This window comes from Astatotilapia calliptera, chromosome 9, assembly GCF_900246225.1.
Source record: "Astatotilapia calliptera chromosome 9, fAstCal1.2, whole genome shotgun sequence".
Classification (NCBI taxonomy): Eukaryota; Metazoa; Chordata; class Actinopteri; order Cichliformes; family Cichlidae; genus Astatotilapia; species Astatotilapia calliptera.
Genome location: NC_039310.1, coordinates 19841062 through 19859458, shown reverse-complemented (window position 1 = coordinate 19859458; position 18397 = coordinate 19841062). Strand labels below are relative to the sequence as shown.

General features: G+C 39.5%; 1 protein-coding gene across 2 annotated transcripts in view; it reads left to right on the top strand.

The window, feature by feature from the left end:
- The window catches only part of ptprn2 (protein tyrosine phosphatase receptor type N2), a 158002-nt gene that overhangs the window by 98778 nt on the left and 40827 nt on the right, over positions 1-18397 (top strand). For both annotated transcript variants that reach the window (XM_026179795.1, XM_026179794.1), the window contains exon 11: positions 2306-2370. In XM_026179795.1, the coding sequence (XP_026035580.1) occupies positions 2306-2370 (65 nt within the window). The remainder of the gene's footprint in view (positions 1-2305; positions 2371-18397) is intronic.

Sequence of the window (18397 nt, the reverse complement as noted above, 5' to 3'; positions counted from 1 at the left end):
AGAGTTGACTTCAGCTCTAGTGTGACTATGGATGCATTGAAAACTTAATAAAAACGTAACATACATAAAAACGTCTGGCGTCATTGTAACACACCCAAAGAAAGATTCTAGGTCTGACCAACCGTCTCAGTCGTGGGCAAAAAGATGACAGTCAATAAAATTCTAAAAGATAATTTATTGACAAAAAAATATCAAGAGATAAAAGATAAAACAGTCCAGTGTCCCATTTATGAATCATATAAAAACACACAGTCCCAAGGCCAGAGCCCGCTGTGCCACACGGCCAGTTGCACTCCACGTGTTGCCTTTAACAGGGTTAGAAGTTGTCCTTGGAGACCCACCACCCTGCAAGCATATAGCCAGTGGTCACTCCAGCCTCTGCAACTCTGCTGCCTTTAGGCTGTGGCATATAATAGGCCCTGGCCTGCACAGAGAGACAAAACGACACAGCAGTGTTTGTAGTGTGGGCTATAAGTAGACCAGTGTATCAGTGCAATCAAGTACACCTGCCTCTAATTAGTCCAACCCCATTCCAGCCATTGGCTCACCAAAAATGTGACACACACACACAAAACCACTCCCAACCCAGTGCAACTTCACACAATAATATGGAGCTGAATTAACACAGGCACATTAGTCTACCATGTTACATCATCATCACTGAGTTTTCCCAGTGGTGTAAAAATGGTGCGACAGGTGCGTCAATTAGCAAATGTTAGCATCACTGACTGTAAATAACAGACTGCCTCAGTGACATCACCTGTCAGTTTGTGTTTTCCTGTCTTGAGTATTTTGACCCTGACGACACATTCGCTCTCACACAGTGTAGCCCTCAAACATGCACACGCAACATTTTTCTTGTAAACATGCAAGAAAACCTGAAACCAGCAATTAAGACCAAAATATTTATACAGATCACATGTCAAGTAAAAAGTTTCTCACAGATTTCTATGCAAACAAATTTTCTGATCTAAAGAGTCGCCCCCTGGTGGCCATTAAAAACAATGCAGATTTGCACAACCAGAAGTGCCGCCTTTTATATGCAATCTATGGTTAACATACACACCAAAATAGGATATTGAACATTATGCATGCCACAGCTTCATTTTATGCAGTGCATGCAATATGCATAAGCCTTTCAGCTACATTATGCTGCCATATCCTCCCAAAAATCATAGACTCACAGCAGATAACAGCTCTACAGACCAAGTAATCAAATGAGGCATTGCATGGTGAGTGCTATCATTATAAACAGGATGTCTGTTCACATTTTGTATTAATCTTAAATATCATTGCACATCACTGTTAGCATGCTGGAACTATTAGTATTAGCTTATACAATTACTGTGTCCAAGTCCAGTCTCATGCTCCCTCAACTCGGATTTCCTACTCCGTGAGACACAGCAGACCCACCAACTCCAAGTTAGCAATCCAAGATGGCAGCAGTGATTGAATCAGTAGTAAAACTGTAAAACCTTTAAGCTATATTTAGAGCAATGACCAGGCCCTAACTCTGTGTTTTGTCCTTTCTTCTTATGGTCTACTTTTTCTTTTCCCTTCACCCCCAAGCAGATGGCCGTCCCTCCTTGACCCTAGTTCTGCCAGAGGTTTCTTCCTGTTAAAAGGGAGTTTTTCCTTCCCACTGTCGCAAAGTGCTCAATTGTAAGAGGGTCACTTGATTGCTGGTTTTTTTTTTTCCTCAGGGTGTTTTTACCTTGCTGTAAAAGGTGTCTTGCGGCGACTTGTTGTGACTTGACACTATATAAATAAATGTAAATTTACTGTATAACAATACAGCCAATACTCCAGTACATTTAGCACTAGAAACTAGGTGTTGTGCATCCTGCATGCTGTATTCAATGTTAAACCACATCAAGTATTTCATCAATGCAATAGTTTGCAATGCACTTTATGGTGCTCTGTGCTACATGTGAAATCCAAAGACCGTGGAAAGTATCCCAAAGTTCAGGTGTGGAAATGTACCTTTTACCTAACCCTAACCTGTTGTTACCTGTTAAAGGCCTACTAATAATTCATTCCTGCCAAAGTACCACAATAGACTGCTGGCTACTGCTGTCTTACCCCAGAGATTGTTTTCCCTTCGCTCTCGATGAAGATTGTCTGGCTCTATGTGTGGGCTGTACATTTTCTATGACCAGTTTGACATCTGACTCAGCCTGATATATCCATTGCATCATTCTCACTTTCACTGTCCACTTGTTCTGCTGCAGGAACTGAAAAATCTGCTACTTTGTCATCCACTGCTCATATTCAACACCTCCTCTGCTTTTGTCTCCCCATGCAGTCCAACAGAAGCAGCAGCTGGAGAAGGAGACAGGCCTGAAGATAGTGGAGGCTGGAGTTAGTGATGTAAGTAAAACTCACTAAAAATATCTGCTATCCAGCTATGTGTGTTTAAAAAGAGAGTGAGAGAGTGGGTGTGCTTAAGTGATTGTGTGCCTTCTCTGTGCTGGGGCTCATCAAACAGGAATAACTCTGATTTCAACTTGTCTTGGCATCCGTATCACACCTGCAGCTTCAGTCGTGCAGCCAAACACTAATCTTTTGCAGCAACGAATTCCAAACACATCTTTTTGAGCCCGCTCCAGTGATTATTGCCCCCTTACTCATTTCCTTTAGGTCTCTAAGAGCTGTTGTCACCATGGAAAAAAAAAACCAAGACAAAAGCCCCAGTGCATTTTATGAAACTTAAAGTGAGTGTTGATCACGTCTCTGAGCAACAATAACCAGATTATCTTGAGTGCTGTCACTTTGTAGGGAGCACTGAAGCTCCTGTGACATATTCATTGGAAGAAATTAAGAGGAGAGCAGGAGGACTCTCTGGATGATCCAGATGAAAGGAGAGCAAATGTGTATTTACTCAACAGTGATAAATATTCATATGTATCAAAGGTGAGGATCTAATCAAGCACCTATTGATGTGTCATAGCCCTCCATGTTTGCCTGGTAAATGAGTTTCTCTATGAAAATGAGACCGACAGCCTCAGACCCCTGAGCTGCCCTGATCATAAGGCATGCTGGGAGTTAACTGGATGTGGTCTGTGCATAGCAGGACAGTTGCCAATGGCAACAACACACTGTATAGACAAGATCATTTTCCTGCGTTAGTCTCTCTCTGCGCTGTCTCTCTTTTGGTGTCACTGCCTTTCTTCGCCCATCTGCCTCCCACTTATATCTTTTTTAGGACCACAATTTCTCTCATCTCATTCCACATTGTGTCTTCATCATGTTCATCTCAATTATGTCTGATTCATTTTTTATTATTATTTTTGCTATTTTTTTTTCTTCTCCGTAACTTTTGACCTATTCATTGTCCGCCTCTCCTCGCCTCCTTTTTATTCTTATTCTCACTTAGACTGATTCCTGCACTCGGCTAGCACTGGTACAGGGCTGTGTTTGTCATATTGGGCCTATTTGTAGATAATTAGCTGCAATAATAGCCTCTCCGCAGGAGCCAGGGTGAGGGAGGGAAGGATGGAAAGAGGGAGGGAGGAAAGGAAGGATCTGTCTTCCACCTCATGGGGAGAAAATCAGCGCAAGACTGTTTGAAATTCAGGTAAAGGAAGCACAGCATTTAATACAAATCGTGATTTGGCAAAGTATAAATCCTGAAAACTCACTCAGAGGGTGTTTTTGGGGGGTTTTTTTTATCAGTGATGCTCTAATGTGGATGTGTTGATCTCACCAGTTTGCATCCTGGAAGTGGAGAGTTGAGGGTAAGTTGGGGAAAATAGTAGCTTTTGACAGGAGAGCCTGTGGAGTGGGCCCTTCAAATACATTAGTTGAAAAGGTGTTAAACCGAAAGCCCGCTTTCAGTAAATTTGCACTAAATTGACCACAGTTATGAGTGAATGTGTGCTAGAGGTTGCAAAGAGGGTCGTCTTTAGTCTGCTTATTAGTGACAGAAATAGAAACAGGCTGGGTAAAATTGCTCCGTGAAACCATAAGAGGTATAGAGCTGAAAATTAAGCGGTACCACTCGTCTCCACGATATTCTTTCCTTCAGCTTGTATAAACCCATCACAGCGGTTGGTATCATTAAGTCTTATCACTGACAACTCCCACCCGCCTCCGTTTTTATTTAAGAGGTGACAAATGACAAAACAGCTTAGGAAGATGTCCAGATAGCGCGAACGTCAATAGCAGTAGATGCGGACGAGGATAAGCAAATGTCAAAGTGGAGGAAGGAGACATCAATCAATAGGCCGAGCAATATCTACTGCATTATAGATCGCATAGAAGTTGGCTTACCAAAGAAGGCGGGGGGGGCAGGAAATGATTACCTTGGTTTTCTTACACAGTGTATGCAAGTGTATTCTTTTCTGAGTATCTTTCTTATTAACAGCTGTTTCCCGAGTGGGAGATGCACGCTCGTGAAAACCCAACAGGCAAATAGAGGTTTCCTCACAGCAATTTATGAGCCTGTAAATGTGTGAAAAACTGAAAGGAAGAAAAGAAGCAAAGTGGAAAAAAATTCACGGTTGACGTGGTCGAGCTCGTACCGACTCCGCCGTCTATATTCATGCCACGCTGAAACCATACAGAGCGAACACATCCACGTTATTTTCAGACTCTTACTACTCTAAGTGTAGAAAATAAACCCCGACAGATCGTACCACGTACTGGCTCCGCTAACATCATCGTTCCTAGAAGGCACACAGAGCTGTGTGACCATCCATCCCCCCATCACCACCCGCCTCCTCGTATCTTCTTCCTCTGCGCAGGAGGTGAGTCACACCCAAAGCTGGCAGCGACCAGACACCATGAAAAGGGGTTGCTTTTGCTGACAGCCGTAGACACAGCATGACTGGTACCAGTAGGGAGAGGCAGGGGAATAAAAGGGAGGCTGAGAATGTTTTTTAGAAGCGATTGCTTGCCAGATGTAAGGTCAAAATACAAATCTAAGGCTTGAAAATAGTAACTTCCAGTCTTTTGAAAAATTGAGCGAACGATGACTAAATCTTACTGCTTGTCAGGCATTAGTTAATTTTTTAAGGGTTCCCTGTAAGAAGTATTTCTCAGTCAATTAGGATCTGATCAAAAACGTAAATCGCAATTAAAGAGTTCGCATCATATGATACGAGTATGCAGAAGCTTTCATCAAGAAAAAAATAATATTTTTTTAAAAATTGCGAGGAAATAACAGTTCTGACAGCTGACATAATTAACACCCATCCAAAGAGGAGCTGAGAAAAAATGCAGCACAGGGCTCCATATCAACATTTTCTTAAATAAAGTTAAATATCCCCAGTATACCTGCTTAATTAGAAATTTCTCAAAACAATCATTCGCAATTAATGCCTAATGACATGTGAAACGTTCTAATCATGTTTTCCCAGTTTTCTGTTCTACTTGTGCCAGTGTTTATAAGAAAACGCACCAAGGACGTAGCTCCACATTCATCCTGCCTGCATTAGATGATCCCCATGTGATTAAGTTGGTAGTTAAATTGAGATTCATTGACATTTTGACAGCGGTCTCATGTTCCAAATAACTCTGGCAAACTGCTTATGTGAAGAGGTGCTCATTAAGCAGAGAATTCCCTGAGCTACGTGTCAACTGATTATTCAACCACTAAATGTAAATCACATATGGCAGACAGGGAGTCTCTGCGCCGAGGATGTGTGTGTTGTTTATGTGTTTTTTACAGTAAAGGGGTGTATTAATGAAGTGGCCTTACACAACCTCTCACCACTGTTTAGGGCTCAATTCTGCACTTTTTTTCTGCATACTCTTCAGATGTCTGACTCTTTATTTGCACCTGTGTTTTTACATGTTTTTCCATTTTGTTTTTATTTAATAAGTAGATATTAAGAGGTTATATCCTCTCGTGTCAGTCTAGACGCCCAGCGGGAGAATGCTATCATCGTATGATGTCTGAGAGACCACGATATATTTCTAATGAAATGAATAAGTGCTAAGGCACAGAGGCAAAACTCATTGCATAGAAAGGTCATGTGTAATGATGACCCCTCACAATGGATTTGAAGGCTTTCCTTCCAATATCCTGAACCATAATTAATGCTACATGAGAATTTTCTGACAGACTTCCTGTAAAAAAAAAAAAAAGAAAAAGAAAAGAAAAAGGAAAAATACTATATGATACTTTGGATAGTCACCATTAACAGCTGAATGTGTAATTTCGAGTTCAAGTTTGGCCAGTCAGCAGCATCGATGTAACTTCTTTGATCAGTTTGAATGGGTTTGATAGTTTTATTATTAAATTAATTTATAATTTTCCTTAACAAATAGATTATTGTGCCACGGCTGAATATTTTAAATTATTCATGTTTGTGTTGTTGTTTCAGTTTCAGTCTTTTTCTTTTAAATTTTCGACATCTCTTTGAATGTGTGGTTGAATAGTACCATTAGTCAGATATGGACCTAGTCGTGCAACCCTATTAAACAGTCTTACAAGTTAATCATACAAGTTAAGCAATAGACTGGAACTTTAAATTATTGTTATAGTGTTCAAACATTTAGTGTTAAAAGACAACAATCCATTTGGAGTTGAGGAAATGGAAAATAAAAGAACTGCAACTGATCACGCAACATAATTTGTGCTGAAATTCAGCTTAACAATGGCAAAATAGCTTACAGTGGCATTTTTTTATTGGCTACTTAGCTTATCTTTATCATAATTCAGACATGGCGGCATGTTTGCAGCTTTCTCTGTGTAACCACCAGAAAATCGCACCACAAACCTGCAAAACCTTTCACAACCTTGTCAGTCTTGAAGGTCATTTGTTCTTATCAATACATTTTATGACACTAAACTAACTTTTGCAACTTTTGCACTGGCTTGCCAACCCCAAAATGTAAGGTTTGTGCCACAGCTGACCTAAATTAACTGTAGTGGTTCTAACAAAAATATTTTATTTAACAAAAATTATTATTTTTTGTTTCTGTCATAACCACTAGTATATGCAAGCTCTTTAAAAGCTTTAAATATCTTAAATAATTAAAGTTTTACTTCCAAAAATATGATTATTGTTATTTTGCATGATTTATTTTCCAAATTGCTATTTCACAAAAAAGCTACAATAATAATAATAATAAAATTATAATTTTTAATTAAGATTAAATGACAGTTATTTGCTTGCATACCTAAACAGAAAAATTAGTTTTAGTGAATGTTATGCTTGATTAATTTCTTGCTTATCAGAGAAGCCTAGTGTTATACCCAAATTTGGGTATAAACAAAAGTTTTTTATTTACCTAAAAATAACAATATTGTTTGTCTTTTTTTTTGTTAAAAAAAAAAAGGTTTTTGACAGATTTCCAAGTCTTTCCTACGATTTATCTGGGTCTAAGACTAGACCTACCACTATCTAGTCACAAGTCTATAAATAAATATTATTTTATTAGCTTACATATACTCTGAACACTCATACTAGCCTAATAATCTGAACTTTAGTAAAGGCAGCAAGACAACAGAACAGGAAATTTAACATTAGTGCGTAAAAAATTACCAGCTCTTGGCTAGCTTGCTAGCATTAGCATCATGTGCTGACAATGTATACTTAACCACTTAGTTAATAGTTCGGTGATGGTCCCTGCGTTATACAGAAAAATATACAGAGTAAATACTTAAACTTTTTAGGTTATCAAAAGGTAACATGGTAATGCATAAGACATTTTTTTTATTTAAAATTGATTGCAAGTACAGAAGTAGCCTGGATAACATGAGCATGTTAGCATGTTCAGGTCAGCAGTTAGCATCTACACATTTACAGGGTAACTTAAGTCTTGTGTTAATCTTCATGTCTTATAAATGACGTTTGATTTAATGCATCACTGTTACATCCAGATACAAGACAGCTGAAACTTGAGCAGCAAACACTACATCTTAATGCACTCAACTGGCTCCAATAACTTCTTAGCTCAGAGATAATCACTGTAAATTTGCATTTTGTTTTGGCGGAACTCTCTTTCCACATGAATATTTATTCCCATGTTTTTTGATATGAAGGAAAATCAGTGCATTTTGCTTTCCTTTAATCTAACAAAGCTTGAATATTGTAGCACATTCCACTTAACAACAAATACCATGTGCAACCAGCAGTGACTGCAATTTCTCAGAGGGAATGGGACAAATAATTTCAGCTGAGACTTCAAAGGAAAACTACACTGACCATTTCCTACCAGAGAGAAGAGATACCCTGGCTGAAATAAATAAATAACTGTGACAAGAGCTCTACAAATTGATCTTGTAACGGCATGGGAATATGCTTTACTTCAAAACATATTTTCCCACGTTGGTTTTTCGAGCTGTAAAAATCACAAGATGGGGAAAATACATTTTTATGTTAATTTTGGGATCTTTTATTCTTATTTAAGCATGACTGTAGCTCCTCCAGGGAAATGAGAGTGGCTAAGTTGCACTTTGGAGTACATGCTGTGCCTATGCACGTCTTGTATAGTGTGCATATTGTGTGGCCTGTAAGTATGTCTTTCCATCAGCCAATCAATTCCACATTGGCCTTCAATTGCCTTTTTCTACATTGACAACCTATCCTATCTTCTTTAGAGACTGTAATAAACCCAAACAATCAAAAATTGCTGCCTATAAAAATTTCAACAGTGCAGGAAGGCCAATCTGGCTGTTTTAAAAGTGGCTAAAATGCCATTACTGTGGCAGATCTGGATGTGAAATGTCATATCGGAGCAGCCCCACTGAGCCTGCAGCCCCGTGTAGCACTGCCTCTTTGGAGACTCCAGCTGCCTCCCACTGATGAAAGCCCGTCCAGCAGCCCCGTTTCCCGGCAACCTTTTACCATCACCTGACCTTTGGACTGCAGAAATGCCTTTGATACCAAGCCATGCAGTTTGGTATTTGCCTCTCTCTATATCATGACGTGTGCTCTCCCTCGGGTAAGGGTAGACTTGTCTGTTTTTAATGAGTATCAGAATGTAAAGTATTTACTCTCCTACCTTTCACTTCTTTTATGTTCTGCTGCCTTTGTTAAAGAGAGGCACGGTTACTGTGTGTAGTTGACAGTGGTATTTTTACTCTGCTTGTTGAAGGGCAATTCTTTCACCTTAGGTAAGGTATTAAATAAGAGATTTTTTTTCTGGTGTACTCATCTCTTCTTGGAAGAGAAATAACAAGGTCGGGGTGGCCTTGGAGGTATTATGAGGGTTTAGATAAAATTAAAGGGAAAAAATGCACTCGTGAAAAACCTTACACTGTTAGGAATTGTTCACTCAGTAACACTGCTGCTTCACAACCATTAGCCCTGGCACTGTTTCAGTTCCAGTTTCTTTCATGGAGTGCTACTAATTAATTTTACAGCACTTGTACTTTGAGTGTGAGTGATTCACCTTATTTCACAAATTTTACTGATTTTCTTACGTTTTCACAGATCATACTGCCATCGTTTTCACCACCGTGCAGTGACGTCTGCTACTTTTGCCAGCCCTGAATAAACACAAAAACCTGTTTACATATATGAGGATACACTGAACATAAGAAAAACGTATAATCATACTCGTAAAACCCATGCAGTTGAGAGAAAAAGAAAGTACGCCCTCTTTCATTTCTAAGGTTTTATGTGTCGTGTCCTTACCATGTAATAAAACAAGTAAAAAACTACCTAGATGATGAACAATGACACATTATATATTATGGCATGCCATTATTTATTTAACAATAATCAAGTCAAATGCAGAAGCAGTGTGTGAAAAATAATTTAAAGTACTGCATTCACAGGAATTACTGGTGCTGCTAATTAAATTCGCTTGATTAATTTATCATCAGCAAGTGTGAGCATCCCTATAAAATCTGAAATTTGTGTTAGTTTGCTGCTAGATCAGAACAAAATGAAGATGTTCAGCCATAATGCACAGTCCCATGTTTAGTGTTTATATCACCACAAACACCTTTACAAACTGTAAAGCACGGTGGTAGAGGGGTTATGATTTTGACTTGTTTGCTGCTACAGGACCTTGACACCTTGGAGTCATTGAGTCCAACATAAACTCCTCTGAGTCAAATGTGTGGAAATCTATCCAACAGCTAATGCTTGGTCCAAACAGCAGCAAATCTAGAATAGAACGACTGAAAAATAAAGAATCAAGCTGTTGCAATGACTTCAGTGTGTTGAAGTCCAGACCTCAACCTAATAAAAATGATGTGATGAGACCACAAGGATGCTTTGAATAAACAAATGAACAGAAGCAAGAGGCCAAATGATGTAAGAGACTAATATAGTCATCCAGAAGGTAAAAGCTATCAAATAATGGGGTGTACAGTGGAACACCGACTTACGAATACCCCGTTTCATGAAAAATTCAAGTTACGAAGGCGCTGAACGGCAATATTTCTGTCCGTGTTACAGCAAAATGCCCAAGTAATGAAATCTGCCGGCTCTGTTTGACTGAGCCTACAATGCCCACAATGCCTTCTGAATCATGTGACAACCCCTTGGCTTCCGTACTTGCGCTTCGCTGTTTCACTTGAACGATGTATTGTTGTTCTAGTTAGCAATTGGCCTATAGCCTATCATTCAGCCTTGCCTCATTCAAAACGTGCAATAGGTGCTTCGACTTATGAAAATTTTCGACTTACGAAAGACCCTCGCGAACGAATTAATTTCATAAGTCGGGGGTTCCACTATACTTAGTTTTTCACACACTGGTACTGTATTTTTGACTTATTTTTTTCCTAAATATATTTAATCAAAATTTATTATGGTATGTTTTATTCTTCATCTGAGTTCATTTTTACTTATTTTACAACCTGATTTCTTTTATTATGCCCTAATGCAAATCTATCTGAATCTGATCACTGGAGTGCATTCGGTTACCTCAAAGGTATACATGCTCCTAAAGCGTACCTTTAGGAGCATGGACAGTACCTACTCCTGGACAGTTTCCTACAGACTAGAAGCACAGGAGGAATAGGGCACATTATTAATAATAAAATTTAACCACCACAGAGTTGTGTTTCTTCTCCTTTAAATAAGAACCAGAATTAATAATCTCCACCAAAAGACTCTAAAACTGTTGTTGGTATCTTTTGACTGTTTCCACCTAAAAAGTTGAAAATTATATCGAGACCTCAGCTGATAGATGCCCCTACAACTCTTACATTGGTATCCACGCAGATGCAGATTTTAAGAAGCAATAATCACTGTACGCCCTGCCGCTTCACTACAGTTTATTCCCAATATGGTGGTGATTACGCTCAACTACCCTCCTAGATCTTACTAAAGGAGAGGCCTGGTGCTTGTGAATTAATTTCTAAAGGCTGCTTCTGTGAGTACTTTTATTCCTCTTGCAGCCAACTTTGGTTTTAAAAATGTGACTGGAAGACTTTTTAATATGTCAGATGGGGTTGTTTTAAAGATGCTAATGTTAGCGTGCTACCTGCATGCCCAAGGCAAAGCCATACCATCTTCACTATATTTCCATCTTGAAGATGTTTTATATGTTTCGTTCTCTATGTTATGAAGCTCAAACCAAGTTAGTTGTACTACACAGCATAATTAGAAGCTTAACAATGTTTCACAAACAACACACAGGTGACATTAAAAAGGACTCCTGCAGCATACCTGAGAACCAAAATAATATTCTGCACGTTTTAAAGCACAAGGAAAATAATCTGCATCTTTCACTATGAGAACATTCTTCCCTTTAATTTTTTAAAAATTCCACAGTTATTTGAACCAACGCTTTGACCGTTTATGGAAATTAGTTGACTGCTGTCTGGGAGCGGCAACTGTTGGGTTGAGGGCTGGGTGTCTGGGAGAGGCTGAGGAGACATGGGGGGTTAGGCCTGCGGTGTCCACAGCTGGATAGCATGGCAGAGGTTTTAAATGTCAACATTGAAAGGAGGATGTGGCTGCCATTTGGCCTGACAAGCCGCATGCCAAGGGACTGGCAGCAGGATGCAGGGAGAGGGTGCTCCAGGTCCCGGCCACAGAGCTCTCACCTTCTGCCATTTATCATGTGGTTACTTGCCTAACGCATCTGGCACCTTAGCACTGACAGCAGCAGGAAAGGCCCTTGCTGCAGGCTAACCAGTGGCCCGTGGTAATCTCTTTAACATTACAGCAAAATTAGGGCTGCAGTATTTGTTTCACAGTATTGGAGTTTTTTTGGTCTTACAGTCTCTAGTTGTCCAAAAAGGAAGATAAAAGTTCCAGTTACAGGACTGTAAGTAACATTAAAATATAATATCTTAAAGATATAAATATGTGCATATAGTTTCATGAATATAGTTTCATCTTAAAACATTAATGTGGCATGTTTTTAGCAAACACCACAATTTATGATAGCTGTGCGGTCGAATAATTATTGCTCAGTGGGCGCAAAACACGAAAACCGCATTGCTCTCAGTAAATTAAATGCAATCAACTGTCATATCATCTTTTATTGACTTTAATTGAGTGTAATTGTGAATCCTGCTGTAACTGCTAGTTGCTTTCTGCATGGCAAGGTCAACTAAATTGCTTGATGAGCTGTTATGGTCTTTTATATGATGACCTTGACTTGGGAGGATGTATGAATATCTTCCATCTGTGGTGATAAACCATGAAATGAAACTAGACCAGTCTGGTGCAGAGTGGCTTCACAACATCTACCAGTTCTGCTCACTGCTCAAAAAGAGTATGCTGCATTGACCTTGCAGTGTTCAGACATAATGATAAATGTTTAAATTATGAATATTCTATGTTTGGACATGTCTGAAATTCTGAATTTAAAGTAATGTACAATAATCATAATAATACAAAGCCTTGTTTAAAGCAATGTTTAGAGAGGTGTATAGGTTTTAAGTTGAGATAATAAATATTCTCCTTAATCCTTACATTGTTTTTATTGTTTTTGTTGTTTTTAATGAAAATTCTAAATAATTCTGAGGCGTGGTTTTCTTGGGCAGAGGAATGCATGCATTTTTTTTTCTTGCTTGATCTCTGCCAGCTATTTAATTTTCATGAATAAATATTAATCTGATAGCATTCAATATCTGAGTCTAATTAGGCCCTTTAGCCACAAACTGAAGGCCTTTCTTTAATGTGTTTGGAGTAATATATGTTATCTTTCATCCAAATATGTGATGCAATCATTGCACAGCAGACACGTGTAGGTAAAAGGCAGCGGCAAAGATCAGATGCTGAGAGTCGTCTGTGAACTCAAGAAGAGTCCTGCTGTGATGGGATTTTTGCTTTACATATCACAGTTGGCTTGTTGGCAGCCATGTTCGTCTGTATATGGCTGCCAAGATGCCTGTTTACATTTACGTGCAGGCTTGTCCTGTCAGGTGCTGGAGGAAAATACACAGCAGGTTGTGGTAGATACCTGCAGCAAGTATTTCATCTATAAAGCCTTTGTCATATGGGCAACAACGGAAGAATTAAACTGGGCCATTTATAGTCGAACTAAACTCGACCAGACCACAGTGGCCAACAGTTGCTGTAAGAAGTTTACAAACATTCATCATGGGCACGAATATCAAGGTAATTTGGGCAAAAGCAAGAATTGCGTGAACAAGTTTTAATTTATTTTGGATTTTCTCTAATCGACACAGGCTCAAATGCATACATGCACCCAGTCGTTGTTCTGGATCACTGACCCAGTGTTTCGAGATTTCTGGACTTTATAGTGTTTGAATATTCTGTGTTTCTTGGTTTCATGGTTTCATTTACGTCATGTGTGTTTAGGTCAGCCTTCAGTTACTGGCTCAATAAAGGGGTCGCTTTCTGTTAAAACCTCCGTCTCCTTCCGTGTCTGTGTAATCTATGCTATGACTTGCCCCCACTAATATTCGGTTAAATGTCCCTTAGCAAGTTGTACCTGCTTTTGGTAGTCATCAACAAGTTTCTGGAACATTTCTGGTTGAATATTTGACCACTGTTGTTGACAGAATTGGTCGAATTGATTTAACTGGTTGGTTTCCTGGCACGCACTGGCTTTTAAGCATTGTCCACAAAAAGGGTTGAGGTTGGGACTTTGGGAAGGTCATTGCTGAAGCTTAATGTTAGCCTGCTTTACAAAAACAATGTTGATATGTGTTTGGGATTATTCTCCTGTTTGAATACCCAATCGTGGCCAAGGTTCAACCATCTAACTGTTGATTTGAGTTGAAGTTAAAGAATTTGCAGTTAGTCCTCCTTCATTATTTCATCTTCTTTGCAGTGTACCAGTACTACTGGCACCAAAACATTTCCAGAGCATGATGCTACTACCACCGTGCTCGACACCAGGTACAGTGTTCTTAGGTTTGAGAACCTTACCTTTACTCCAAAACATACCTCTTATCTTGTTGTGGCCAAATATCTCAATCTTTGTCTCATCTGTCCAAAAATATTTTCTTTGGAAGGCATTTGGCTTGTCCATGTGGGCAGGTGAAAATTTCAGTCAAGCTTGAAGGTGCTGATTTTGGAGCAGGGGCTTCTTTTTTGGTCGGCACCCTCTCAGTTCACGGCCATGCTGAAAACTTGCTTCACTGTGGACTTTGCCAGTGTTCCGACAGTTTCCAGTTCACGGCGAGCTTGACCCTTGGTAGTTCCTGAAAATCCTAATCAATTTCCTCTTAGCATAACACTTGTGGTCTTCTTCCAGACCTTGGCAAAGTAGTGGCATATCAGAATAACATCAGAATATCTGTGTTCAAGTCTTTGAACTGATCGTGAAATCTGCAGTTGTTTAGAAGCGCTCCCTTAAGCTTCTGAAATGGTCATTCCCAAACCCTGACCTCAGATCCTATCGGAAATTTGTGCAGTGTGCTCAAAATCCCATTTCTGTGACAGGAAACAAACCAGTTTAAATGAACTCTGCCAATTATGCCAAGTAGAGTGATCAAATATCTAGCCAGAGTTATTACAGAAGCTTGCAGATGTCCAAAGGCAACTGGTTGACATTTAACTTAACCAGGTTTTAGTGCAGCTGTAAGAGAAAATCCAAAATAAACTTCTGCACCCAATTCTTGTTTTGCTAAAGCCATTAAAATGTGTGCTGTGCAATCATTCCACCTTGCAAAAAAAAAAAAAACAGCTCAAAGAAATCCTTAAATTACCATGACATCCCTGCCCTCGATGAGCGTATGTAAACTTCTGACCACAACTATACAATATATATTCTTCTTTCTAGTTTTTGTGTTAATAACTAAAAATATATTATAAGTATGCCCCTGTGCAATCAGCCATCTATTTACAAAACAAGATAATTGATTGTTTGATTAAAAAAAGCCACTGTGATGGTGTACAAACATGAAATCAGTGTCCAAAAACCTAAAGACCTAACTGTGCTAAGGCACAAAGACTGAGCCTGTAAACTGAGGTAATAATAGAGGTAACAATGTTATCTTACTGCTCTCGAGCGAAACTACTTTAAGTAGTAGTAGATCTACTTTAAACTTTCTATACATTTTCATTCCTGTTTTGTACTGGCAGCATCACACCAGAAAGAGCAGTACATTTTCTTTTATTGTTGTTTTTTCCGAGCTATCCTTTGGGACTTGTTCTAGTCTACGGGCTGTATGTTTGATACCAAATATCAAAATAATTCATGTAACACATGAAAATAGTTACATGCTCACAACTGAAAAATATATAGTATGTCAAACAGTAATGTGCAGTTAATAATAATTACGATATACTAGTTTGATTTTCATAACAGATACTTAGAGTTTAATCTAATATCTGTATATTTCTGTGTATTTTATCTGACATTTGGACAACAAATTTAAAAAAAAAACAATATAGGACAAAGTAATTTTTCACAGCTTAAACAATATGAAGGACAAATAGAAGGAATTACATTTTAATGCTGGAAATAACAAAAGACAGAAGTATCTCTGCAAGTCAGGTCCGCAAAGACATGCAATCACATGTCTGTCACTATTCATTACTTTATTCCTTTTGAAGAAAGAGAAAAAAGACGTCCTCACTGGCTCGCTAAAAAAGCCATAGAGTGTAATTATGTTTGTGGGTGAAAATTGGCTAGATTGATTATATGCATTTATAATAATGAGCCGTCAATTGTATTATTACGTTACAGAACCATCAAAATCTTGGCATAAATCATAATTAATTTTGCCTTCAGAATTTCTTATCAGCCATACTTCGCATTGTTGTCAGAAGTTTTGGTGTGAAGCTGTGGGAGACGTGAGCTGAAAACAGGCGGCTGATACCGTACTACAGCTGTGGCAGTGCTCTCATTAGGGATTCACAGAGGTTTCTTTTGCCGAGCGGTGCTGCTTGGTTTGGCTCGAGGGCAGACACCTCGTATAAAGCTGCCGGAGCTGCGAGACAGACAGACAGCGAGACACACAGGGACGCTGCGGTGCTGGGCAGGCAGTGTCAGCTCTCTCCGTGCAGAGGATTGTTTTGCAGCGCCAGGCCCATGACTCTTCCCCCAGCTGATTGGTGTGGCTTCATTAGCATGGGCTGTGGCTCCTCCGATTAGCAGTAATTAAAGAGAGAAATCAGAGCGCTTGCCTCCAGTCCAGACACAGCCAGTGCCTGTCAAGTGTGATCGCTGTGGAACAGCTCTAGCCTTCCTGGCTGTCTGCCACTCCACAATCTCCCCCCCCCCCCCGGTCCCTATACTAAGAGCGAGTCCAGAGGAGAGGTATGGGCTGTTGGTGTCTGTGCCAAGTTACCCCCCAAAGTCACCCCCAGGGTTACACAGACACACACGCCTCTCCCTGCGGGCACACGCTGGCCCGCTGTTGTCATGGTGATAACAGGGGAAAATGTTTAATGAAGACACTGATGAGAATTTATGAGGCTGTGGCTCTGTGCATTTACAGGGATATGACCCTTAGCCCATCACGCGCTGCCTCCTGTGGTTCTACATCTATATCTTCACTTATACAAGTTGTAGCTGATCATCGGGGCGTATGCTCAGGCAGGCGGCCTCAATATGCTGCGGGTCCACCAGCACCAGCTCAGGCGGCAACACGAGGCTTTGGTTGTCCAATAAACGTAATCAAACGTGATCAGAAATGTGCGTTGTTTTCATTCGATTTAAACTAGAGGAATAATTGTCTACTAAAGTCTTGAGAGGCATTCTCAAAGGGCCAATTTAAAATCTAATTGTATTAGGGAGGCTGCTTACTATAAACAATATTTATTTTGTTGCTTTCAGACAGGCAAAACGGCAGAAATGTGACCATAAAAAAGCGCCGATTGCCACAACGTGCACAGGCCGGGTGGGTGGCCGATCTCGTTCTCACCACCTGCCAGTACGCCCTGCACTTCAACTGACCAATAGTGTCAAGGCTGGTTATTCACTTTGGGATGCTTGTCCTGGTTTATTTCTTGCTTTGTTTGCTCTGTCTGTGCTCTATCAGGCGTGGATGCCATTAAACAAACAGGCCCAGGGTTTCATTGAGTGTGCTGGCATTTGCTCGGGACGCCATATTCAAGAGCGGCCCAGTAGCGTTTGAGACCATGCCAGATTTGATTCGTTTGAAGTGCACTGATGGCCACAGTGTGAACATTTGTTTAACTATGGGTATAGTGCGGTCATTTACACAGTCAAATACTCTTCAGTATAAATGTATATATAAATGTAGTTTCTGATAGTTTATGGTACCACTTTGTGCATGTCAGCCTCAAGTAAAGTTAGATTTATACAGAAACTAGGGAAAATGAACTAAAAATGGTTATTATGTCAAATTATGCCATCATATTTCCGATGGTTCTTGCTAACACTTTGTTGTTGACTGCAAAAACAGTTGTAGCTTATGTTGATCTCTGATTGACTGCCTCCATCTCACCCTATCCCTGTCATCTTCTTGTGTCACACCAAATTATGAGTAATATTTGACCTTAAAAAAGCTGCAAAACACATCTATCTAAAATCTAAAATATCTATTAGCATGTTTAGGTCTTTTAGGAAACTATTAAGCTTGGCCTTTAACAAATATAGTGAGATACATTCATCAGAGAGTAGTGGTACTTTCTCTCCCTTCTTTGTTTCTTTAAAACCAGGCACCCTGTACGCCTTCAAAGATTTGGAGCTGAGCATATTGTTACTTTGTACCTTGGGCACTATTAGGAAACAGTAACTTTAAAGCTTCGAAGACCACTTTGAGTCCTAAGGGTGTTTGTGCAAATGAATCAAAGTGAAAGTAGCTCTCTTTGATAAGAAATTTTTTAAAAGTATTGAGCACCCTAATAACTTTAAAAAGAGTAAAAGAAATAGGCTGGTTTTGGAACAGGCATATCAGTAATTTTCACACACTGTTAAATTCTTCGTTTTTCTCCACAACGTTCCTTCTTTTTGGGATTTTAAATCTATACTACTCGGCACTAACCGGTATAAATCCGTGCTAACCACCTGCAGCGAAATTAAGAGGATAAAGGCACCAGGCACCTCTAAAGAATCCAAAGAATTGCTTACTCCAAGGATAGATCATTTAAAA